General features: G+C 40.3%; 1 protein-coding gene across 1 annotated transcript in view; it reads left to right on the top strand.

The window, feature by feature from the left end:
- Positions 1–26356, top strand: part of IQGAP1 (IQ motif containing GTPase activating protein 1) — a 76925-nt gene that overhangs the window by 29174 nt on the left and 21395 nt on the right. Inside the window, exons 5-20 of the mRNA XM_052807404.1 lie at positions 262–338; positions 3106–3173; positions 4194–4307; positions 4723–4901; positions 5579–5669; positions 6122–6285; positions 12299–12383; positions 13524–13687; positions 14049–14209; positions 14719–14843; positions 18421–18584; positions 21340–21430; positions 23857–24024; positions 24421–24563; positions 24913–25083; positions 26213–26296. Of these exons, the coding sequence (XP_052663364.1) occupies positions 262–338; positions 3106–3173; positions 4194–4307; positions 4723–4901; positions 5579–5669; positions 6122–6285; positions 12299–12383; positions 13524–13687; positions 14049–14209; positions 14719–14843; positions 18421–18584; positions 21340–21430; positions 23857–24024; positions 24421–24563; positions 24913–25083; positions 26213–26296 (2049 nt within the window). The remainder of the gene's footprint in view (positions 1–261; positions 339–3105; positions 3174–4193; positions 4308–4722; positions 4902–5578; positions 5670–6121; positions 6286–12298; positions 12384–13523; positions 13688–14048; positions 14210–14718; positions 14844–18420; positions 18585–21339; positions 21431–23856; positions 24025–24420; positions 24564–24912; positions 25084–26212; positions 26297–26356) is intronic.

The following is a 26356-nucleotide window of genomic DNA, read 5'->3' as shown; positions in this document are numbered from 1 at the left end:
GGGCACACAAAAGAAAGGGTGTACTCATCCATGTGTGTAGAACGTGGGCAGGGAAAGGGGAGCCCTGGTTTCGGTGGTAGAAACAAAAGGATTGGCACTTCAAGTAGGAGAAAGGTTGGGCCAGGGCAGAGAAGCTCAAAGAGTTTTGTTCTGTGGGCTGCTTCATTAGTGTACTGCAGAAGAATTGGGCCTATCACAGTTATGCGATTTGGCTATATAAAGTGAGTATAATTCAGACTGCTAACTTTGTTTTATCTTCAGATATTCTACCCAGAAACTACAGATATCTATGATCGCAAGAACATGCCACGCTGTATCTATTGTATTCATGCACTCAGGTAAGGCATGCTAGGCAGAAATCTAATTGCTTCTGAAATCTTTCTGCAAAGCTGAAAGGGGAGAGAGCTGAACTGAAGCCTGGATGAGGATGAATTTTCTAGCAGAACAATCTTACCAGGTTGGAGCAAAGATCCATGAAGCCAGTATTTTGCTTTGGGCAGTGGCCAAATCAGATGCTGAAGGAAAAAGAACCAGTCAAGTATGTTGTGATTACTACCTTCCCGTCCCAGTTCTCACACTCCCTCTCTACTGTCTGAGGCAGAGCGAAACATTTTGGGGCTTAAAGGAAAGCCTGAAGCCCTAAAAGGTGTTTGTGAGAAACACAAGATACTAGTTTATGTAGGGATCAGTCAGATCACCGAATGAAAGCCAGTGTGGTTACAGCATTGTACTGCAGCGTGTGTATCTTGATGACCACAGTAAGTGATCAACCAGGAACTGTTGTTGAAAGGTCTCTTAAATTTTAAAATCTCACATAGACTGAGTAGGATAATCCCAGTTCCTGAGAAAACTGGCAGGATTCATTTGTTGATGCTTTGCTCTTCAGTTTGACAGAATGGCACATCACATGTGTGCTTGATTTTGTTTGTTTGTTTGTTTTCAGTTTGTTTGGGTTGGTTGTTTTTTTTTTTCATCTGGCTAGCTGGTTTGAATGCAAATGTGACTTTTGGAACATGTTGACATTTTTATTTTAAAAGGATTCCTTTTGTAGAATTTACTAGGTGATTGAATGCTGGATTGCGTACATTTGGGTCTTCATCTGTTGCTTGCTCAGTTTCAGTTCTCAAGAACGGCTTGTTATGCTCTCTAATCTGTTGCAAGTGTGAAATCCATAGAGATGGATTGCATTTATCTGAATGTTATCTGATATTTCAGATTGCTGTAGATGAAATTATTATTTATAGAAGCGAGCTTGATCCCAGCTTAACTTTAAAATGAGTTATCTCTGTAGAACAAGTCATTTGGAGTTTATAGAGCAGTGGGGAGTAGACGTGTGGTGGGGTACACTGCCACTATCACGACCAATGCTCCTTTTTGTTTACGTTATGGCAAAGTTCCTCCCTTGCTGGCAGCTTTGTGATAGCTACTTTATGCCAGGAGTTGGCAGGCATATGTTCTTGTTACATGTTCTTTGTTATATCCTGGCCGTTCGCCCCTGCCAGTAGTCCGAATTGTGGACAATTACCAAGCTTTCCAAGAAAATTGTTTGCTGTTGCTGTACTCTTTCTAGATCATATATTAGGAAAAGAAAATTAACTTGGGGAGCAAAATTAATAGATGCAAACAGTTCCAGTAGTTAAGGCTGTAGAAGTTATAATCTTTCATCTAATAATACCTTTTCCATACTACTTAATTTTTTTCAATTGTTAACCTTTTTGGCTGAAATGTTCTGTAGCCAATTTTTCTGCAAAGGCAGCCTCAAGATTTTATCATTTAAATAATTTTCCTTATCAAGGAAAGAAGAGTAATTCTGACATGTAAATATAAATATGGAAAAGGATGTTTTATTAAAAACTTACTCTTTTTTCAAACTTAGTGCAGAAGTATATTCCAGTTAAGACATAAAGATCTAGAATGCAGTTTTGTTGACAGTCTGTGGGTCAGAAATGTTCTGGCCTTTTTTTGTGTGTGTGTTTTGTTATATGAAAAAAATCTGCTTGGATTTATAAATATTGGAGATTTAGATTTGGCATGTTGAGGTCATGTGAAAAGGTGGGATTGCTTACTCTCTAATCTCCAAACTTGTTAAAACTAAGTTTACTGGAGGAATAGATATTTACTTTATTAATAGTTTATTTTTAATGTTCTTGTATAATTAAATATTTTAATAGAGGGCACATTTCAATGATCTGTGCTGACCCGGCACAACAGGCAAAAAGGAGAGGAGTTGCTTCTCTTTCCCCAGTCCCATTTGTCCTTAGCTGTATGGATTCATCCCTCCTTTGTAGCAGTTCCATTTCTTGTCAGGCTCCAAGTGAATACATTAACACCATTTTAGTAAGCCAGATCAGCTTAGTGAATATTTCCCCTTACTCAGCACCAGTGAGGCCACACCTGCAGTACTGTGTCCAGTTCTGGGCTCCCCAGCACAAGAGACACATGCACATACTGGGAAGAGTTGAAGGAAGGGTCACTAAGATGATTAATGGACTAGAGCATCTCTCCTATGAGGAAAGGCTGAGAGAGCTGGGACTGTTCAGCCTAGAGAAGACAAGGCTCCGGGGGAATCTCAGCAATGTGTGCAACTGTCTGAAGGGAGGGTGCAAAGAAGATGAAGCCAGGCTCTTTTCAGTGGTGCCCCATGACAGGACAAGACCCAACCGGCACAAACTGAACCACAGGAGGGTCCCTCTGAACATCAGGAAACACTTTACTTACTGTGAGGATGACCGAGGACTGGCACAAGTTGCCCGGAGAAGTGGAGTCTCCACCCTTGGAGATATTCAAAAGCCATCTGGACATGATCTTGGGAAACCTGGTCCTATGTGACCTTGTTTGAGGACAGAGCTTGAACAAGACAAACTTGAGAGCGCCCTTCTAGCCTCAACCATTCTGTAATTCTGTGAAGACTTCAGACTGGTGGACCAGTTATGTGCAGCTGAGGGGGGAAGAGAGGTGTCAGCTCACCCTCTTGGTGATTATGAGCTGTTATGTTGGCTTACCTGAGTGGCTTCTTGAATCTATTTCTCCTAAAATTATCTGTGTCATGTCAGAACCACAAGGAAAAATTACTAGTTCTGATTTTTTGCTTATTTTCTTTTCTAGCCTGTACCTGTTCAAACTGGGTCTTGCCCCCCAGATTCAAGATTTATATGGGAAGGTGGACTTCACAGGTAAAAAAAAATAAAAAGTGCTGATATGTGTGCTGTCTTTATCTGATACTATACTACACACTATATAGATCTATTAAAGGATTGTTACTGTTGATATCCTAAATGCAAATTAAATTAAAAATTAATGGCTATGAGGAATTCTACTAATTTAAGAAAAAGGTTTGATTTGGGTGCTTCTGAGCCAGGCTGTTAAATAGCCATCCATTTGCTAATCATTACTTTTGCAAATAACAGCCCTTTAACTTTTTTGCCACTGTTGTAAGATGCTTAAACCTTGCCTCCATCCCCTTGGGAGAGGTTTCAGTTTGGAACTTGGTGAACAGTTCTGACCTCCCTTGACAGTTTAAAGTAGAGGTGCCATCAGCACCTCCGAAGAAGAGTTTACCAGCTAATCTGCTGCAGGAGATTCCAGCACAAATTCTTATGTCCACATGCCTCCTCAAGGTTTTAGTTCCTTGATTTTTGCAAAAGTGTCAAATTCTGTTTTGCGTTAGGTTCCTGCCTGAGGGCACGCATCTGATTTAAAAGGTGTATAAACTTTATTTTCCTGCAAAACAGTTGTTGATTGTATCTATAACATTCTAAACTATCAACTCTCTTCTTGAGTTGTATGGTATTTAGCAACAGCATGTCTTGATATCCTCCATTCACTTTTCTCATCATAGTCTCTCTGCTATGAGTTTTCCTGACCTGTTGGCAGATGTAGTTGAGGCACCTCAGAATGATGGAGTGTGTTTCCAGCTCCTCATGAGAGTTGTGTGTTGTTTTCTAGTGAGAGAGACTGCAGAATATTCCCATATGAGTTTCTGGGAGAAATGTAGATTTTAGGGACGTGTGCAAAATGTCTATCAGTTTTCATTTATTTGGTTTCACTTACTGGGTTATATTCAAAGTATTATTTAAAGAGTAATTATAACTTATTGTAGTTATCCTAATTTTTTTTTTGTAGCAGCAGTTGGTATAACAGTGCTGATTCCTAGTGAGTTTAAGCCTGCATAACGTTTTTTATGTGTGTTTCAGAGGAGGAAATCAGTAATATGAGGCTTGAACTGGAGAAGTATGGTATTCAGATGCCTGCCTTCAGTAAGATTGGAGGAATTCTTGCAAACGAACTTTCTGTGGATGAAGCAGCATGTAAGGAAAAATGGGAGTTTCATTTTATGTGATTATTCAAATCAGCAGATTAGATTTCTCTTTTTTTTTTTTTTTTTTAACGTGTTGGTTTTAATGCCCCCTGTTGTAAGACAGTACAGCCCTTCTGACATGCCTTTTGGAAGACTGGGAAAAGGGTTTTCTTTCCCTGATGTATTTTTTTTTCTTTTCTTTCTGGAACATAATGATTTGACTAGCTAGAGTATTGTACTGGGAAGTAGGCTGCCTTTTTTTGTCAAGAACACAAAATTGCGATAGAATGAGAGGTGCTTTGATAATTCTTTTGCTTTCTAGTTAATTTCCAGATAATTCTTCTGCTCTTTCCAGTGAAGTTCTCAATTTTTAACAGAGCTGCTGTGTTTGGGACTAACTGGCAGACTGTGACTTGTTTTTTCAGTACATGCTGCTGTCATTGCCATTAATGAAGCAATCGACCATCAGGTTCCAGCTGACACTCTTATGGCAATGAAGAACCCTAATGCCATGCTAATAAATCTTGATGATCAACTGGAATCCACTTACCAAGACACGCTCTACAGAGCAAAGCAAGACAAGATGGAGAATGCTAAAAATAGGGTAGATCAAATCTTCTTTCAAACCATCTATTTGTATGCATTGCAATTTTGTATTGCAGTGTAAACTGTGGGGAGTTCACAGAATGTGTGTTAGTCCTGTATGTATAGTGTTAGGTGGAGTTACTCCTGGTGGTATTCTAATATGTTCCCCAGTAACCTGTCTTCCTATTGTAGAAGACAGGCAGCAGTTAGCTGTGTTACTCTGTTCAGCTGTCTGAAATATGGGCTGCATGAATACAGAATTCATGTCAGCCTTTAAATGTTGGGAATGCTATCCCTCTATTTTCATACAATATAGATACATTTTTCCAAACAATGAAATGATGAGCAAAACTGACTGATGCTCTCAGAAGGGGTCAATGTTGTTTTAAAGTGCTGTGTATCAAATGCCTAGCTATGTGTACTGCTTTCGGTGTTGTGGAGCTCTACTGTGTGTTCATATAGAGCAATTACATTGAAATAAGATGTTTCTGGGCTGTCTGTATCAGAGTGTGAGTATACTTACTTTATATGTATTTACTTCTAGGGCTTCTTTTTGCATGTGTAGAGGTAGCCGATCTATGACCTATCACAACTCTATATAGATATACAGTTATGCTCCCTGACTTTTTCAATGAGAAGATCTATGAGGGCAAAGGAAACTGTAGAAACACTGATTAGTTTTTATTTCATCTTCAGATTGCCTCGGAAAATTCAGAGAGAGAGAGAGATGTGTATGAAGAACTTCTGACTCAAGCTGAGATTCAGGGAAACATCAATAAAGTGAACAGTAGGTATCATGCTAAAGTAATAGTCTTAATTAGAGTGCTCTTCCTCACCTTCTGTAATGCTAACAAAAGTGGAAGGCAGTTCCCCTGGTTTTGTGGGGTTTTTTGGTGGTGTTTGGGGTTTGTTTGTTTCTTTGCTTGTTTTGCTCATCATTAGTAAATAGTTGTAAGCTGAATTCATTTTGACTTCTGTTGCCCTTCCTTTAGGAAATGGATTGTCCATGTCGCTGGCCCCCTCAGTTCTTCATCTTGAGTAATGCATGCTATTTCCAACCTTCAGCCCCTTTTTCAAGTACTACTTTGCAATTGACTTTAGAAGTCTTCCCTTCAGATTACATGCCTAACTTGCTATCTATCGGGTCTAGCGACTGTTTCTTTCTGAGCAGTAGGTTATGTAAACCATGGGACTTCCTCAGGTAATGTTTCTCTCAAAACTCTGCTTTACTGTTGCTAGCACATGCAGCCATATCAAAGATTGACCTAGCTTTGGAACGAGGAGATGCATTAGCACTGTATGAAGCTTTGGCAACACCAGCCCTGGGACTCCGAGGATTGCTACGAGAAAATTGTGACTGGTATTTCAAGCAGTTTTTGAGTGATAGACAGCAGAAACAGGAGGTATGGAAAAGTCTAGATTACCCTGCCTGATTCATGAGGTTTTCCCCCTGCCCTCCCCTTTTCATCATACCACTGCATACTAATCACTTGCTATATACCTGCGTTACAGTTTAGTGTTGGTTTGAAAAAGTTAATGCAAAGAGACAGAAGCATACAGTAAGCATATTTATCATTTAGTTTTCATCTCTGCATATGAAAGGCCAATATAATGCTTGTATGTATGTATATATACTTAAAATACTTTCACCAAACCTTAAAATATTAACTCGTGTGTGCGTATAGAACCGTTATAATATTGGTGTGTCTTCCCTCTCATTTTACTGTTGTCAGTGCCCAAATAATGTGGATATTTGTGTTCTATAAATACCCATCAGGTAAGCATATACTACTTTCACTGTGGAGAATCCCACCATACACTGTTTGTAGACATGGTGCTTCAGGACATGGTTTAGTGGTGGACTTGGCAGTGTTAGGTTAATGGTTGGACTCGATCTTAAGGGTCTGTCATGGTTTAATCCCAGCCAGCAACTAAGCACCATGCAGCTGCTCACTCACTTCCCTGCCACCCAGTGGGATGTGGGAGAGAATCAGGAAAAAAAATTAAAACTTGTGGGTTGAGATACGAACGGTTTAATAGAACGGGAAAGAAGAAACTAGTATTGATAATGATGACACTAATAAAATGACAATAGTAATAATAGAAGGATTGGAACATACAAATGATGCACAATGCAGTTGCTCACCACCCACCAACTGACGCCCAGTTAGTCCCCAAGCAGCAGTTCCCCCACTCCCCCCCTGTTTATATACTGGGTATGACATCACATGGTATGGAATACCCCGTTGGCCACTTTGGGTCAGCTGCCCTGGCTGTGTCCCCTCCCAACTTCTTGTACCCCTCCAGCCTTCTTGCTGGCTGGGCATGAGAAGCTGGAAAATCCTTGACTTAGACGAAACATTACTTGGCAACAACTGAAAACGTCAGTGTGTTATCAACATTCTTCCCATACTGAACTCAAAACCATAGCACTATACCAGCTACTAGGAAGACAATTAACTCTATCCCAGCTGAAACCAGGACAGGGTCTTTTCCAACTTAAATGATTCTATGATTCTATAAGTAAGGTTAACCTTGGCTTCTAATTTCAAGCGAACTCTTTAGTGGATTTTATGTGCAGGCTGCCTGATCAGGCAGAAGGAGGTGAGGCCTTCTTCAGACAAGTGGAGGATGCCTCACTCCTCCTGGGGAACTTGAGCTGCCTGATCTGCTGTAAGGGCAGCACAGCAGGGTACAAGCAATTCAGGACATTTCTGGAGTGCACTGGTGATAACTTCCTGGTATATGTAAATGAGGAGTTGATGAGGGAAAGTCCTTTGCTGGACCTAATACAAATGAGAAAGAAGTGGTTGGAGATGGGAAGGTCGGGGGCAGCCTTGGGTGCAGTGACTATGAGATGGTGTGATGATAGAGTTGACGATCCTGAGAGGAGGGAACTCAGTAAAAAGTGTAGTCACAGCCCTGGCCTTCAGGAGAGCCTGAAGACATGTTCGTGGATCTGTTTGGAAGAATCCTGTGGACTACGATCCTGGAAGAGAGATCCAGGAGAGCTCATTGACTTTTCAACGATCACCTTCTCCAAGCTTGAGGATGGCATGTTGCGATGAGCAGAAAGTCAGGCAAAAGTGGCAGGAGGCCTTAATGGATGAACCAAAGAAATTCCCACAAAGCTCAAGCAGAAAAAGGAAGCATACAAGAGGTGGATGGAAACAGGGTCAGGTGACTCAGGAGGAATATAGAGATGCTGTCTGAGCATGTAGGGTGGGATTAAGAAAGCCTAAGCCCAACTGGGCCTGAATCTGACAGGGAACATGAAGGGCAACAAGAATGGTTTCTACGTAGATAGATCAGCAGCAAAAGGAAGACTAGGGAAAACTTGGGACAACTGCTGAATGGGGCACAGGAGCAGAAGACAGGGAACACAAAGGCTGTGGTACTGAATACCTTTCTTGCCTCTTACTTTACTGATAAGATTTTTCCCTTGGGAATCCCAGGCTTCTGACACTAGTGGGAAAGTATAGAACAAGGAAGACCCCTCAGTAGAGGAGGATCAAGTTAGGGAGCATATAAACAGCTTGGACAAGGGAGCTGGTGGGCTGCATTTGTGAGTGCTGAGGGAGCTGGCCTATGCGATTGTGAGGCCGCTCTAGGCAGTCTCTAAAAGTTGAGGGAGATTGGGGGAGGTTCCTGAGGACTGGAGAGTGAATGTCACTCCTATCTTGAAGGGCAAGGAGAATCTAGGGAATTATACGTCTATCAGTCTCACCTCAATCTCTGGGAGGATGATAGAGCAAATAATCCTGGAAACAATTACCTAATATATGAAGGACAGGAGAGTGGTTAGGAGTGGTCAGTGTTGATTTTTGAAGGAGAAATCATGCTTGACCAATCTAACAGGCTTCTACAAAGAGATGACTGGCTTGGTGGATGAGAGGAAAGCAATGGATGTTTATCTTGACTTCAGCAAGGCTTTTGACACTGTATCCCGTAATATCCTCAGACAAACTGTTGAGGTGTGGGCTAAGTAAGTAGACAGTGAGGTAGACTGAAAACTAACTGAACTGCCAGGCTCAAAGGGTTGTGTTGAGCAGCATGATGTCCAGCTGGAGGCCAGTCACTAGCAGTGTACCCAAGGATTGGTACTGGGGCCAATACTATTTAACATCCTCGCTATTGGCCTGTAAAATGGGACGAGGTGTACCCTTTGTAAGTTTGCAGATGATACAAAACAGGGAGGAGCAGTCAATATACCAGATGGTTGCACTGCTATTCAGAGGGACCAAAATAGGCCATTAAGAATCTCATGAAGTTCAACAAAGACAAATGCTAAGCCCTATACCTGGGGGAGGAATAACCCCATGCACAAGCAGCACAGACTGCGGATAGATTGGCTGGAAAGCAGCTTTGCAAAGAAGGATATGGGGTGCTGGTGGACAATGACTTGGCGAAGAGCAAGGAATATACGGTTGTGGCAGAAGTGGCCAGCAATGTCCTGGGATGCATTAGGAAGAACATTGTCAGCAGGCTGAAGGAGGTGATCCTTCTCCCTCTACTCAGTGCTGGTGAAGATAATAGCTGGAGTACTGCACCCACTTCTGAGGCTCCACAGGGCAAGAGACATGGACATACTGCAGCAAGTCTAGTGACATCTGAGAAACTGATTAAGGGCTTGGAGCATCTGACATATTAGGAGAGGCTGAGAAAGCTGGGATTACTGAGCCTTGGGAAAAGAACGCTCTCAAATAACTGATGGGAGGGAATAAAAACTGATCCAGATGCTTCTCAGTGATGCACAGCGACAGTATAAAATGCAATGGGCACAAGCTGAAATTCAGGAAATTCTATTTAAGCGTAAGAAAAAACTTCATTTACGGAGGGTGATCAAACACTGGAACAAATTGACCAGAGAGTTTGTGGAGTCTCTATCTTTGGATATACTCAAAGCTCAACTGAACACAGTTAGACTCACAGAATGGTTGAGGCTAGAAGGGATCTCTCGAGTTAGCTTGTCTTGTCCAACCCGCGTGTTCAAGCAGGGTCCCCTAGAGCTGGTTGCCCGAGATCACGTCCAGATAGCTTTTGACTCCATAACCTCTCTGGGCAACTTGTGCCAGTCCTCAGTCATCCTCACAGTAAGTAAAGTGTTTCCTGATGTTCAGAGGGACCCTCCTGTGGTTCAGTTTGTGCCGGTTGGGTCTTGTCCTGTCATGGGGCACCACTGAAAAGAGCCTGGCTTCATCTTCTTTGCACCCTCCCTTCAGACAGTTGCACACATTGCTGAGATTCCCCCGGAGCCTTGTCTTCTCTAGGCTGAACAGTCCCAGCTCTCTCAGCCTTTCCTCATAGGAGAGATGCTCTAGTCCATTAATCATCTTAGTGACCCTTCCTTCAACTCTTCCCAGTATGTGCATGTGTCTCTTGTGCTGGGGAGCCCAGAACTGGACACAGTACTGCAGGTGTGGCCTCACTGGTGCTGAGTAGAGGGGAAGGATCACCTCTCTCGACCTGCTGGCAACACTCCTACTGCAGCCTACACTACCATTAGCCCTCTTTGCTGCCAGGGCACTTTGCTCACTCGTGTTCAACTTGCTGTCCATCAGGACCCTCAGATGCTTTTCTGCAGAGGTACTGGGTAACCTGCTGTAGAGCAGGGGTTTGGACTAGACTATTTCCAGAGATTCCTTCTACCATCAACTATTCTGTGATTGTGTCGTTTTAAGCAGTCTCACTTAGAACTTAGGCCTTTCTGGGGCTGAAGAAACTCTCCGCCTTAAAGTTTCTGGGACTCAGTTGTAGTACCTAACTAGGAAGCAGCTTTCAAACAGGGCCCCTATCCTTTTGTTGTCAGACTTTAGTGCAGCTCATTCAACTCCTCAACTGCTATATAATTTATTATGGAGCAGGACTGAATGCAGCTGCAGTGGGAGTTGCCTGGCTGTGTGACCGTACCTGTCTCATGTGACCTCATATATTCTCCAACTTGGGACACTTCCTGCATAGGGCTCATTTAGGACCACATTTCTAGTAATTTAGCATGTCCTCTTCCCTGAACCCCTGCAAAATCTATCTGCATCAATATATGTTTATATATATAGGTATATAATACCTTTCTTTTGTAGACTGTTACAGCTTTTTCTGCTGGAGTGCAGCTTTTTTGTGTTCAGAAGGATCCCTCAATCTGAAAGGCATGCAGCAGTACTTCAGAACTGCTCTTGCTTGCTTGCTTGCTTATTTTTATTTGGGTGTGGTTTTGGTGTGGTGGTTTGTTTTTTTGTTTTTTGGGGGGGGGGTTGTGATGCAAGATTTGTTTGGTCAATAGCTAGATGATGTTCCTTAGAGAATAATTCCTTTATAGTGAATGTGCTGTTTTGGGATACTCTTCCCGTCAGCCAGTGTACTGCAATACTTTGTGAGTGTTCCTTACCTGGGTTTCTGCGTGAATGATGGAGCTGAAGGGTGTGTGTATTGCTGTTATACCCTTCTATGGGAGTATGAGGACTTCTACGGCACAGGCAGCCCCGCAGCTGTTGCTATTCAGAAGACTTGTCACTTATCACTGAAGAAAGATCTTCACAAGCTGTGTCTTGGGACCTACAATTAAGATAAAATAGGAAAAGTGGAGGCTTTTTAAAAAGTCCTCCCAAGCTTTGGTGTGGCAGAAACTCTCCATAGTTGTCCAATGATGTCTCTAGGGATGAAATAGGAGCAGGGAGATTTTTACTAAGTTTTTTAGTAGACACAAAAGACAAGTTGAGCTGTTTTCTAAACTGCAAAGTCAGATTGCATATTCTTCCAGAATGTAATTGAAATGTCTTGTTACATAAGTGTGGTCTGTTCGTGCTTTTGGAGAATTATCGTCTTTACTGTGTGAACTATACAAAGGGTCATGACCTGTATGGCTACTACCCAAGTTATTCAAGTCCTCCTGCTCCCCAGTCACTCAGTCTCATTTTCTATTTGTATTCAAGTGGTACCATATAGTCCAAGAAGCATGTTGTCCATTTTTGATGTTCTGCTAACTCTTTCATTGCTCAGAGGTAAAATGGAACATTAATTAATTTATCACTTCATGGCAAACTACACAATTACTAATTTCACTCCAGCATGCAGCTCACGTACAGGGAGTCTTTTCCCACAAAATTGTTCCCTTTGTCTTAAATGTTTTATAATTTTGGAAGCTAAGTCTTGCCTTTAATTGCTGTGTTCATGGGGCTGCACTTCTAATACTGTAAAAGGGATCAGGTTGTACATATACAGTCTTTCATCATATGAACTGAGAATCTAGTGAGCAATTTCTGTCTTCCTCACATATGTGGCATTCTTTGTTTGCAGAAGCTATGTGGCATTAGAGTGTTTTAAGGAAAAGCTGGATTTTTTTTTTTTTTCTTTTTATTGAACTATTTGAAGTGAATAAGCTGACATCATTTCACCCTCCTGGTTTCTTCTTTTTCTCAGGCTGGCCTTACAGGTCCTCTGCAGAAGGAAGAGTTGCAGTTGGGAGTGGATGCTGCTAACAGGGCAGCACAACAGTATCAGCAAAGTAAGGATCAGCAGGAATTACTGCAGCAAAGTGACCATGGATGTGAGCCAAAGGATGAGACAGCACAATATTTGGGTCTATATGGGGATAAGTGAGGTCTCTCTCAAACAGTTATGAATGTTCTTTTAAGTACTTCATGGGTGCCAAGAACATTAAAGAGAGATGGTTGCCCTGATTATTTGTGGTGTCTTTTATCCAGCTGTTGGAATACTGCTGGAGATAACAGCATATAATTTGAAATATTAAGAAACATAGAACTTTTGCATCCACCTTAAATAATTTCTTTTTTAGAATGCTTGTATGAGTTTTTGTGCTCTGGATCTGTGAAGGAAATCTGGATTGATCCATGAGGTGTGAAAACTAGGTTACCTGCTGACCATTGACATAAATCTTACTTGGTTTGAGCTGCAGAACCTTTAACTGTTTCTAAATATCAGGTAGCAAATACAATGCAGATAGTGATGGCCGATTGTTTTTTGATTGATGCTTCTGACACCATGCAGAGCTCTTTTGTGGAGAATAATGTTCAGTTCTGGCTGTGCAGGAGCAATTAGTTCAATTTGTAATAGGTAGAAAGGAGACTACTAGAGATCTGGGGAGAGAGGGTTTAGAATACAAGAGGAAAATAGTGAATGCCTAATAACTAGGCTAGGAGGCTACATTTGAAGTACCTTACTTGTTCAGCATGGACCTTGGCATTTGTTTACCTACTTGTGCTCTTTTAAAGTTAGCCACCATGTACCCGCTGTAGAGTGCCTGTTTCTGCCTTGAGCAGGATAGATGTAGACAGGAAGAAAAAGTTGCTACTACTCATCCATCCAAAAATTTGCAATTTTGAGGCTTCTTACTGTCAAAGACAGAAATGGTGAAACAATCCTTTGATAAGCAGGCAAAAAGGTGAACTGTTTTTAAACATGAGCTTTGTTTTAAAGAAGGCATTATGTATTTCAGTTGTCTGCAGTAATGGAAGACTAACTGGGGAAGTATGGATCAGAAAGTTTCACTCATTCCCTGTAGCTAAGGGAATTATTCTTTTTTTTGTTAGGTATCTGATTATTGAGTAGAATAGCAGCTCTCTTATTACTGGGGACTCAATTGTCAGCCTTCCTCATTCTTTATGCTACATCTTTGAACTTCTAGGGCTGGCAGCAGTAGCCAGAATTAATTCTGCAATTCGAATGGGTGATGCTGAGAAGACTGTGGCAGAAATGATGAATCCAGAGGCCCAGTTACCAGAGGTTTATGCATTTGCTGCAGATCTTTACCAAAGGGAGCTGGCCACCTTGCAGCAACAGAGCCCTGAAGTAAGTATCACATTCTCTCTTATTTCTGCAAGTTGGTATGGATCACTTGGTCTACCTTGTCTGTTTTGTTAAATGTGTTTTCTGGAACAAACCTGTCTTGAGTCTTCATAGAACTGCTTTGGTGTTCAGTCTGTTCTCATGTGAAGTTTAATCCCTAAATCTTGAGACACTTGGTCCTGTAAGGTTCTACTTTAATCTCTTATTTGGTGTTCTAGCTTTATGATACTCATCTTTCTACTTCTATGTCGTAAAGATTGTCCCTTTGCTTTGTTATATGTCTGTTCTGACAATGACTGTTCTGTGTGCAGCAATAGTTTGTAAAGAGCGAGTGGAACTAATTTGTTGTCCTCTTTGTATGCAGGGTAACCTCACCCATCCAGAATTATCTGTTGCTGTAGAGATGCTGTCTTCTGTGGCCCTGATTAATAGGGCTTTGGATTCAGGGGATGTGAATACAGTATGGAAACAACTGAGCAGTCCTGTCACAGGGCTTACAAACATTGAGGATGAGAACTCTCAGAGGTGGATATTTCAAGGAATCATGTCTGTCCTTGACGTTACTTATATTCTGTGACTTTTTGAATTTTTTTTTCCTCTTACACATCACGTTCTTTCTATGTTATTTATTACAGTATTGATTTTATCTCCGTTGACTCTTGCATCTTGTTTTTGTGGTTACTGTTTCTTACTGGTCTGATTTCTGTGCTGTTTCTCAACGCTTTCTTAGGGATTTCACATTAAAGCCATGTTGTGGTACCATTAGGTTGTCACTAATATACCCGCTGTGTTCTTTGCCCTGGACCCTCATTCAGTGTTTTAGTGATTTTGTTGATTATTTCACATTTGGGCTGACCATCCGGCATGCAGCCTTTGCTCTTTCTCTTCTTCCCCCTTTTCATATTTGTTCCAGTTTTAACCCTCATGCTACCTCTTCCACTTTCTGTACAATTCTTGTGCAATTCTCTCATGTGTTCCCTGGCCAGCTTGTTGCGATGTGATGTTTTCTGGTTTTGGTTTTTGTTCTTTGCCAGATATGTCGATGATTTGATGAAGCTGAAAGCTCAAACACGTGCAGAAGGAAATGAATTTATCACGTGGAATGATATCCAGTCATGTGTTGATCGTGTGAACATAGTTGTGCATGAAGAACATGAAAGTAAGTTTTTCTGCTCGATTCATGCTAGACTCATAAGGAGTGCTAAAATTAGGTTCATGTCAATACAAAAAGTTATTGATTGTCTTGTAGTTGTGTCATACGTTAGATATCTAGGAAGATATTAGTTGTGAGCAAGACTTCATAGTCTGTAATATAAAAGGCTTGATAGCAAGACTGTTGATGGAGAGATCAGGCAGGCAGGAGTGTTTGTGGTGTTGAAATCAGGATCTCCAAACAGTGTATTAATCCTTCCAATGCAAATTTCAACCCTTTTTTGATAACAAAATGCATTGTCTGCCATCTGGGTCTCGGATTAGTCTAGAATCTTTTCTAATTTTGCTTCAATCCCTCAAATTTAATGAAAACAAGTATTACCAAAATCTCCAGGTTAATTGTAGCCCAGTCTTTGAGTACTCCGCCCTCCTTGCTAATTTGCTGCATTCAGCAGAAGTTACTTTTCTTGAAGTCTTGTTCTCTCTTTGGCTGCAATCTCTGCCCTATTCAGGTTTTCCTCTTCTCCCTTTTAGTCCTTCTTTTGAATGTGCTTTGGCCTTTTTACCTTTCCAGTACTTTGTGGAAGTTCCACAGACTCAGTCCAGGATCCCCCTCTACTCTTTATCTGTGGGTAATCTGACCTGCAAATGCAAGATAAGCTACCCATCTTTGTGTTGATGACTCTCGGATGTAATGATCTGTCAGATGCACTTCTACAGTGGGTGAGGAGCTTGTATGAACAACAGAGAGATGAGTTTATTTCCAGGTCTTAGTCCTTGAACTCCTGGCTGTTTTAACACTACTTCCAAATTACAGCTTCTTTGAAGATCAGTAGTGCAAATACTGCATCAAAGAAATAGGCTTTTGCAGTTACTTTGATTCAGTGATAAATCAACAGAGATGCCCCCCCAAAGTTCGTTCTGAAATGCTCTCTGTTCAACAGTTATGTATTCAAATGTTTTTGCTTAAAACATTTGATACAGATTTTTCTTTTTTCAAAGAACATTTAATTATTTCATAACTTTGATGCCATTCAAATTCTAAGTCCAGATATTGGGACCCAAATCTCAAATTAGAGCTGAAGTGGAGAGTGCTGATATTTTAAGAGGTTAATTACTTTGTTTACAGTTAGTTCCATCAGGGAATTAGAAGCTTTTATTTTCTGTTTTAACACTTTGTATGACTACTAGTTGTTAAAACCAGTATCTATAAAAGCTGAAATGACTGATAACTGACCTTCTGACCAGTAGAAGAAGAATATCCCTGCAAAGCTGTTGCCTTTTAGTATGAAATATCAGTAAAGTGGAAAAAAAAATAATCCCCAATTGGAAAATATGCAAAAAACCCATAGAAGTTATAAGTGTATGCAGCAAGTATGAGTACCAAAACTTAAATACTCATGAAGGAAAAAATTCCTGATGCAAGCTGAGAAATGTGAATGGATGTTAATGTAACTTCTGTGCTTCTTCTAGTTCTGCATTCTTTTTCATTTCTACTTTTTAGTAATGGTTATGTTAATAAGTGTCTTTTAGCAGTGATAAAAGACTGGGATCGAGTGTAATGATGAAAATTTCAGCAAAACAGAAAATTGGATTAATTCTCTTTTCTGTAATACAATATTAGTTGACTTAAAATCCAGAGCGGAGATAGAGGAGTCCTTGAAAATCGCACAATTAAGCAAACTTATTCTTAAGTAGATCCTTGTGAGTTTCTGTATCAGGTGGTTTAATTTTCTATTAATTTTCTTCAGTTTCATTAAGGGACCATAATTTTTGGTTATAACCAGTACTGAAAACCTCCTGCATATGCAAGTAGCATGACATTTACTTTCAAGCCATTTTCATAACATTTAGCTCAAAGCCTTGGATAGTAAGAGGGGAGAAATTTGTCACAAATGTGGAGGTGGTGATAAAGTTTATATTGTACACTGAGACAAACAGGTGTCTTCTGCCACTTGTTGTGTAGTTGGTGAGTTGTGTTTCACCTTGAAAAGACTTTACACTCTAGAGAGGGTTAAATTTTAACTTAAGAGCCTGCTATCTTGATCTTGTTTCCTGGATCTCCAAATAGACACTGGGTTTCCTGTTTGGGTCACACGAGCAGATTTCTTGAAACCACACAAACGCAGACCCACACTGGTGCATGCACACACCAAGATGTTAGTTTCTTAGTATCTTTTCTATGTAATAGGTCACAGCAGAATTCTAGAAGTTCGTGTAGTCCCAGCACCCTGTTTCTTATAACACTCCTTATCCTGTAAAAAAAGGTACAGAAAATCCTGTAATGAGATAAGCTGTTCACATGGGGAATTTCTTAATTCCTTGGTCTGCTTCATATATGCCCTTATGCAAGGACACTTTTTCTCTCCTGTCTGTAAGTTAAATTAGTCTGAGAAGATCCTCAAGGCATATGAGCATATATTTTTAATTTCCCCTATCTTTGTAAATACTTTCAAATTAAAAAATGCTTTCTAGTGAGGAGCTGTAACATATTGCTGTTTCATGGAGTAGTCTTGTCATGCCCGTATTAGCAAACTAATCAGAGAGAATTACTACTTACATTCTGTGCCCTTTCTTAAGTCAAACAGTTACCATATCTGCTTTTCGACAGAAACCATGCCATCATTTTAGTGATCCTGGTTCTTGCAGCATCCTCAACGTATATTTTTCCCTAGTATCTGTTCCACTCAAATACCACCTCTTCCCTAAGATGTTCTGTTTTTCATATAAACTTTTGTTTTGTGATTCTCTTTCCTGCGTAGAAGAAAAATTCACAATCTTCAGATATATTAACCAAAGATGGAAATTCCCACATGGACCTCCTTACTTTCTTTTGGTTAAAAGATCTCCTTGTTCTGCACTGATCAAGCCATGATTTGAGTTGATCCTTCTTTAAGCAGGGAATTGAATCAGGTGACCTCTAGGGTCCATCTCAACCTAAGTTATTTTGTGATTCACAGGAGATGGGTGCTGTAGGTAGGGCATGTATGATGTAGACTCTGTTTGCATTTAGCTAACTAGGAGATATTTATTTTTATTTAGCTGAATGGTAAATTTTACTGTACTTGACTGGCATCCACATCTCTGATAATACAGCTAATACTACATATGTTTAGTAAAAAGAGTTTTCTAAAATATGAAGTTACTGTATATTTAAATAGTATCCCATGCAAATCTTTAGCTTCCTGTGAAAATTTCTAGAGAAGCAAGAACCTTGGAAAACTGTAACCTATGAACTCTGGCCATTTGGGCTTTGATAATTCTCTTCTAGTGGCTCTGAGCTGGATGTCTGAGGACTCAATTCTGTCCCTGCATGTGGTGTCCCTGAATGTTTTGGGGGTTTTTTTTGTTTGTTTGTTTGGTTTTTTTAATTGCAGTGCACAAGCATTATGACTACTTTAAGGTAGAGAAATAGTTTTGCTTTCTTTACCAGTAAATAATGTTTTCTTTTAAAAATACTGCAGTTCTCAGCCAATACCTGGTTTAGGAAGGACCAACTGCACTTTTCTTCTGAAGCAATGCTTATGATTATTGTTGACCAAAAATGGAACTTTGTATTTCTTCCCCCATGCCTTCCTCCCTAGGGATTTTGGCAATTGGTCTTATCAATGAAGCTCTGGATGAAGGGGACACCAAAAAGACTATTCAAGCCTTACAGATTCCTGCAGCAAAATTGGAGGGTGTAGCCCCAAAGGTAGCACAGCATTACCAGGATACACTACTTCGAGCCAAGAGAGAGAAAGCACAGGTGAGTGCAATTAAATGCACCTCTTGATAGCCCATTACACAGATGCAAAGGTTTTATTACTGGTTCCTGAAAGCCCGGAATCAAACTGGAAGTGGAGAGCTGGGCATTCTGCATACCATCAACTGATCTTACCCAAATAGTTTGGATATTTCTGTACTAGAGAAAGAGGTTTGCAGCCAGACCATACGAATCTTCACGAACTACAGAGATGGGTATAAGGATATTAACTGCACGAGATGGCTTTCTGCAGCTAATCCCAGGTCCAGAATGAGATATGTATCTTGTTTACAGAGAAATAATATGCCTCATCTGTTTTTGCAAGGAGACCATGTTCATTCTAGGAGTTCTGGACTCCTGAATGCAAGTTTCTGCAAGCTTAAGTATTTTTTTAGTGTTCTTTGTTAAATGTAGTCATAGGCATAGTTATATATGGCAAAAAGAAAGTTTCTGAAAGCAGAAAAACCTGTTAAGTGATAAATTAGAAAAAAGAAATGAAGCAAAATACATGCTGCTAGCAAAATGCATACTGATGCCTGTTGTTCACCTGGTGACACTTTTATTGCTAATGATTTTTTGAATGGTAGTTGTCTGTCTTACTAGCTAAGGACCTACTTGTACATAGCTGCTGCTTTCACTGACTAAATGTGAAGGTGAACATGGGAAGAGGAAGAGCAAGTCTCATCTTACGGGTTTAGGAAAGAGGATGAGAGTGCACATATGTGTATGCAACTGATTTTCAAGTAGCGTGGATGTGATACTGATTTTTTTTTTTTTTTTCCTCATCTATTTACAAAGTAGCAGCAGATGTCTCTGCTTTCAGTGGCTTGAGAGTGGTTTGGCTTTTTTTTTTTCTGCTGTGGAGCTCATTGCTCTAATACCAATGTAGAAGTTTGCATAGAGACTAAAATCTAGATTGTGTTGAACACTGATTTCTTTTTATTATTATTATTAAAGGTAAACACGTGTGATGGTAATAGCTGAAAACTGTACACATTTCTGATGAAAAATCACTAAACAGCTTCCCCAATGGCCCTGAAACGGTTAATGTTCCTCAGGAACCCATTTTGTGCTGAAGCATTTCCTCCCGCTGAGTCAGAATGAAATAATCGTCTCTTTTTAGTGTGGCTTAAGCTTGTGCCAGGCCATGCTGGTAACTTCGCAGTTGGTGTGAGATTACCTTATTTAGGCATATGTTCAGTTCAGGGCTTCTCCCAGCAGTATGGCAGTAATTTCAGAAATTGAAAGATCGTATTATTAAGTAACATTATGGGGAAAATAGTCACTATTTGAAGTCAACTGTTACTTACTAACTAATGATTTCTGTACCTTGGGGCTGAGAAGGATTGTAGTTCACCACAAGATGTTGTTCAGTTGGTTATGTGAATGGGGAGTGCTGTATGATGCATGTTTTTCCCGTGATGAGTAGAGAGGGAGAAAAACAGTAGACCCTGTAGTATGTTACACTGTGTGTTCCTTCTGGAAAGCCTGCAACAGTAAATCCATAGAAAAGCATGGGATGGTTTCGGTAGTCTTTGGGTTGACTTCTGCTGGTAGAGATTACAGTAGAGGAAGTTGTTTCTTTGATTATTCTCCCTCACTTCCTGGACAGGAATTTAGCTGTTGCCGGTACTCTTGTGGGACTGTCTGGGCTTTCAGGTGAAACCTGCCTGTGAAAGACATGATAGTCTCTTGAATGAAGTATCATTAAGCATGTCAGTTTCAGACCTGCCAAAACAGTGGGGAAAAATGTGGAGGGCATGTAAAGAAATGTTCATTTTCAGTCTGGCCCTAAAGCTCCTGAACACTGTAAATAGTGGCTTTTGTGCAGTGTGATTATTATTCCATAGCAGAAGTGAATGTTTCCTGTGTTCTGTTTGTACAACGAGTTGTCAGAGGGGTGGCAGTTGTGTCTTAGCACTTCTTTCAGTAGTTACCTACCGGAAGCAACAGTGGGTGGGGAGAAGCTATGCTTGGCAACTGCTGGATCATTGTTCTTTATGTATATTTTGGGACTTGCTAAACACTTGTATCTTTCCTCTTCTCAAATTTCTTCATGTAACATTAGTTGATTGGATTTCTTCAAATCCCAGCCAAAATACAGAATACTGTGTGATCACTGCTCCTTGATGAGCAATCTGTTAAAACTAAGACTTTGAAACGTGGCTTTGACTGTTGTGCATGTACACGCAGCTACAATATGTACAATGCTTTTTAGTTTGCTGGTTTGTACAGGTTTGTGAACTTTTGTGGACAGGGACAAGAACAGCCTGATGTGGCATTGGTTACCTGAGAGTTTTTAGCTTCTGCACACAGATGTGAATTGGCAGCTCTTTGTTCTAAGAACTCTTTGTAGCCATGTTCTGTTGAAGGACTAACTTGTGTTCCTGGAAAGTCATGTCCTCTTAGCAAGTACCGCTTTAGGACTAACCAGTACTGAGTCCTTGGCCTTGTGTTCTCTTTGCTTATCAGAGTGATTCCGATTGACAGAATTTCTTCTTTGTTGTGTTTCCTGAGAAGAGTTTTTGACTTGGAGGAGGTATTGAGTCTGGTAATGCCATAGTAGTCTCTGCTAGTCAAAAACACACGTGATGTCCTTGTGTTGCAGTCAATTAGAAAGACTGAAATGCTGCTTATTCCCTCTGATACAGAAAACTACTATATTGGATATTGTTGAGTACGGGTTATTTTACTTGGCAAAAATAATGATACTTTTCTCCTCACACTGTGTATATTTTTCTCATCATATTCTCTTCAGGACACACAGGATGAAACAGCTGTACTTTGGCTAGATGAAATTCAGGATGGGATTCATAGGGCTAATAAGGACACAGAGGAGTCTGAGAGATGTAAGTATTGTTGCACAACATTGCAATTAATCCCCATTATCAACCACATACTTGTTACTTAAGGAAAGGTTGAGAGCTAGAAACGTCATGTAAATGTGGCAAAGGAAATCAAATGCACTTACGTGCTTCTGGTGTAGTAATTTTTCTTTGAAGAGTAAATGTCAGATTCTTCAAATATTGAATTTCTTATCTTTTAGGGGGATGTGTGAGTTTTGCATGTGACCATGTTACCTCATTGGGCAAATCTCTTATCAAATTGTTTGTCTCTTGCAACTAATTGTGTGTATCTGTGGGTGGTTGGTTAGGTGTGAGAATGTTTATGTGCACAATTTAAATAGTGTTTTCCTGTGTGCCTTACCTTTTGTTTGTGCAGCATGCTGTTCTCTTGTCTCAGTTCTATTAAGTATTTCTAGACTACCTCGTGTCTTTTTCAAATACAGACAATAATATGCATCAGTGATATCCACCTTTGCTCCCTAGCAGTTTGCAGGTGGACTGGCCCACCCATCATTACATCCCAGTCTTTATAATGATGTCATTTCTGTCTCCAGAAACAGTGAAGTAATTACTACTCTTTGCTTAACTTGGGGTGTGCGTTTTTGGGGTTTTTTTGTGGTGGGTTTTTTGGGGGGGGTTTTTTGTTGGTTTGGTTTGGTTTTGTTTCTGACAGAACCTTTCTCTTTAACAAAACACGAGGGTTTTTAAAGTCTTCTGATAAATTCTAATGGCCTGTTCTCTGTATATGCTGTTTGTTTGCTGGGTACCACATGCTTCAGAGAGCTTGTTTTTATATGTTTTTAAAACATAATATTGTTCTATTTGCATTTACTCTAAATCTCTAATTTTCCATTACATTCAACATTCGCACCTGTCTGCTTGTTTTGCTTGATTTGTACAGTATTAGCAAACTGATTGTTTTCTCTCTTTATAGTCACCTGATATTTTTCTTGATTCTGTTTCTTCATCTCTGGTGTGCTGATAAAATGTCTTACTTACCACTTCCAAAACTTCTTATTTGATGTTAGGCTGATACTTAAAGCTATCCAAAGATGCACAGTCAGTCCATTCTGATTTTGCTTTGAATAGGCAACCATACTGGAAACTGAAAAGTTTAATCTGAGTCTGGAATCTCTCTGGTGCCTTCTGAAACAGGTTGTCCAAAGACACTGTGGAATCTCTGTCCTTTGAGATTTTCCAAACTGAGTCAGACAAGACCCTGAAGCTAGCCCAGCTTTGAGAATGAGATTGGACTAGATTGCCCTCCAACATGAGCTCTTAATGAACCTGTGTATCAGATATGTAGAGTTTCTGGCACAGTTGATTCCTCTTGTCCTTGCTCTGTTGGCACAGAAATGAGCTTGCTTTTATATTTGTGCCTTGTATATTTGTATTCTTTATTTGTAGATGTTTTGGAAGAGAAAAATCAACAGGTTCACAAAAAGCTCTCTAACAGAAGATGCAATGAGTTTGTCCAACTCCGTGGCCTAGTTCAGTTGTTTTTAATGATGTTATTTGGTCCATGAATTTCCCTGTCAACGGCCTAAAAAAAAAAGGGGGGGGGGGGGGCAGGGGGAGTAGGGCAGAGCTTTACCTGTTCATCTTACTGTTTGTTTCTAGTAGTACCAGTGCAATTTTTTCACCATTTTCCCACCCACTGAGCATTTTGGCAAGGCAGCAGCTTGAATGCCATGCCAAGGAACATCTGGTCAAAACCAGGATTAAAGTATGTGCCATTAAGCCTGAATAAGATCTTCAGGTACCCTTATCTATCCATGTACGAACAGACATTTTTGCAGTCTTACCTAGTGCTGAAAATTACTGTATTTCATGTTTGCTGTGTCAGTGTGATTCTTGTGCTCTTGTGAATGTGTCTGTATTTGAGTTGCAGTTCTGGAGTAGCCCTGGAATGACATGTTGTAATTTTTCTCTTCCTCTGCCCCCTGTCTTTTCCCAATCAGGTTTTTATATGGAGTAGTTTGTAAACAAGTCTTTTTTCACTAGGGATGAATGGTACTAGTTGTTAAAAGGGCCTCTCTTAAGTTGTGACTGGCTCTGCCAGAAGAAACTGCCTTAACTAAAATGCATGTCAAGAGTAGAGCTAAAACATTCTGTGTTGTTGAGAAATAAATATTGGTGTTAAATCAGCACTATACCGGGACTCGGGACGTACAAATTATGTGCTGTCAGGTACAGTACCACATATGGTTAGATATTCCGTACTGAAGAGGCCTCTATACTGCAAGTTGTCAGATTGTTTTTTATTTCTCTTTTGTATTTATATACACTTAAATATTTCTGTATATACACACACCCCTCAACTGTAAGTGTGTGTTCATGTTGCCTTGCTCTGTTCTGTTGTTTTGTGTTTGCTTTGAGTCACTGAGCCCATGAATGCCAAGATAACCTGCTTCCTTGTGTTATCAAAGTCTCCTTAGGAATTCTGGCCATTAATGAAGCAGTAGACCATGGTGATGTTAGCCAGACCCTGAGCACCTTGCGTTCACAGGATGTTGGGCTATATGGAGTCACTCCAGAATGTGCCGAGACATACCAACGAGAGCTGTCAGAAGTCAAGAGAAGAAAAATGACAGCAGGTAAACCTTAAGTAGCTAACTGTTAGTGAAATAAATTCAAGATTATTGCATGTGGAATCAGAACCAGAGGTAAAAAAGCTTCTGGTGAGAAGTCTTGTGTTACAGGTGGCAATTGCAGACGGTTTGTGAACTAAGGTTAAAAAAGAAAAAAAACCAAAAAAAAAAACCAAAAACCAAAAAAAACCAAAACCTGAATTGTAGAATGTTCTCCACTTGTAGAATGTGTTGTATTTAGGTAGTTCTCGTATGAGGTCATTAGGGACTCGGAAACATTCCTTCTCTTGCTTGGAGGAAGGAGCAGCTGTATATGTGGATTTCCTAGCTGTAACATTTGTATGCGGGAAAGATAAAACACTTGTCTGTTTTTGAGACTTACACTGCAGTTTCTGCTCTTAGGGGGCAATGGCAGTGAATGGGTGAAACACTGGGTGAGAGGAGGCTATCACTATTATCATAACCTGCGGACCAAAGAGGGAGGATGGGATGAACCAGCGGAATTTGTGCAAAATGACACACAGCTGTCACGGGAGGAGATACAGGTAGGGTAGATAAAACATGCTCTTTCTCTGAAAAGTTGACGTTCCTACCATTCCCATCCTTAAAGCAGCTTTAAGAGAGAATGCTTCAATGCCATAGTCATGTTAACAAGCTTAGTAACTCATTTATTTCACTGGGCATCATCAGATTGTGTGTGTTGAAACTCCCTGTCTTATTTCAGAAAAATTCATCCTGTTGATAAAAGCGTACAGGACCATGGTGTTGCTGTTTATTGAAAGGCAGCTTTGAAGTTTCTCATAAGAACAGTATGGAAAGCTGATGTAACATCATCCTGTTTCTTGTATCTCCATTCTCTTTCTGGCTCTTCTTCCCACCATAACGTTAATCCAGAGCACTATATCTGGAGTCACTGCGGCATACAACCGAGAGCAGTTGTGGCTGGCCAATGAGAACCTGATTACAAAACTTCAGGCTTGCTGTCGAGGATATCTTGTTCGCCAGGAATTCAACTCAAGAATGAATTTTTTGAAGAAACAAGTCCCAGCAATCACTTGCATTCAGGTAATGATATCCTTTAATTATGTTTGAAACTTGTAGTGTGCAATTGTTTTCTATACACAAGCTTACTGACAGGTTTTGTTCAATTCAAACAGTTACAGCACACAATTGTCTTCACCTCATTTTGCAAATTACCTAAAGGCATTTCCTTCTCCCAAAGACTTTTGGTATATTATTTTCTTTTCCATGTCATATATAATCAATAAAGTCTTCTCAGGTAGAATTGGAGAGAGAAGAACTTATTTGAGGAAGCTTTACCTATCACTTTATTATCAGCTTCAGTGTTTTGGGAATAGGGCAATATGAATTGTGTCATATGTCTTTATGGTGATAATTCCGTGCGATGAATTACTACTGTGATTCCTCATGAATTGAAGAGAAACAACATGGTTTTCAGTATTCCTGAGCAAGATTCTTCTCCTCTTCAAATTTGACCAGGGATTTGGAGGATTGAGGACCTCAAAGAGAGAGTGGGATAATTCAGCATGAGGTTGGGCACATTTACAGGAGAACAATGAAAAAATCTTTCTCTGGTGTTGTAACTGAAATGTGTGCAAATGAAATAGATGCTTTGCACCCTATTACGACTTTATTATTTGAGCACTATATGTGTGTTTGTTTCTGCCCAAGTAGCACATGTTCTGCCTGTATATCTGAAAAAAACCCACAACAAAACACCCCAAACCACTCCCAGCTCGTTAAAATAATGCTCTCTCCCTTTAAGTGTAGTCCAACCCCTTGCCTAACTTCTGTTCCAAGTATTCGTAGCAGTGAGTCTGCTCTGAAGGCTTATAATGTTACATCACTGTTCTCGCCAGCAGCAGCATCTAACATGTGATCCTCGTGTAGAACAGTTTTGTCAACTTGACTGTTTAGCTATATCCTTGATCCCTAACTGTGCTTCAGAAGGACCAGGGTCTTCATGGGGTAATTCCAAGTCTCTCGTGACTGCAGTTGGTGAAATAGTTAATGCTTCACACTGTGTATCTCCTGATAAGATAAGCATGTCTCCCTCACGTTTTACTTAGCCAAAAGGGAAGTCAGAAGCTGAGGAGCAGAAAGAAGCTCAAATTTGTAATTACTTCTCTTTAATTAGAAAAGTTACGTCAGTGCGCCTATTTTCTGTTTTCAGTCCCAGTGGCGTGGCTACAAGCAGAGGAAGGCATATCAAATCCGCTTGGATTACCTGCGAGCACAAAAGGACCAAGTAGTTAAGGTAGTGAAGGCTCTCTGCTGACTTTTGGTAAACCTTTTGGGTAGTGAACTTTGTAGGAAA

The sequence above is a fragment of the Harpia harpyja genome, chromosome 14, assembly GCF_026419915.1.
Source record: "Harpia harpyja isolate bHarHar1 chromosome 14, bHarHar1 primary haplotype, whole genome shotgun sequence".
Classification (NCBI taxonomy): Eukaryota; Metazoa; Chordata; class Aves; order Accipitriformes; family Accipitridae; genus Harpia; species Harpia harpyja.
The sequence above is the reverse complement of the archived record's forward strand: the minus strand, read 5'-3'. Positions and strand labels throughout refer to the sequence as shown.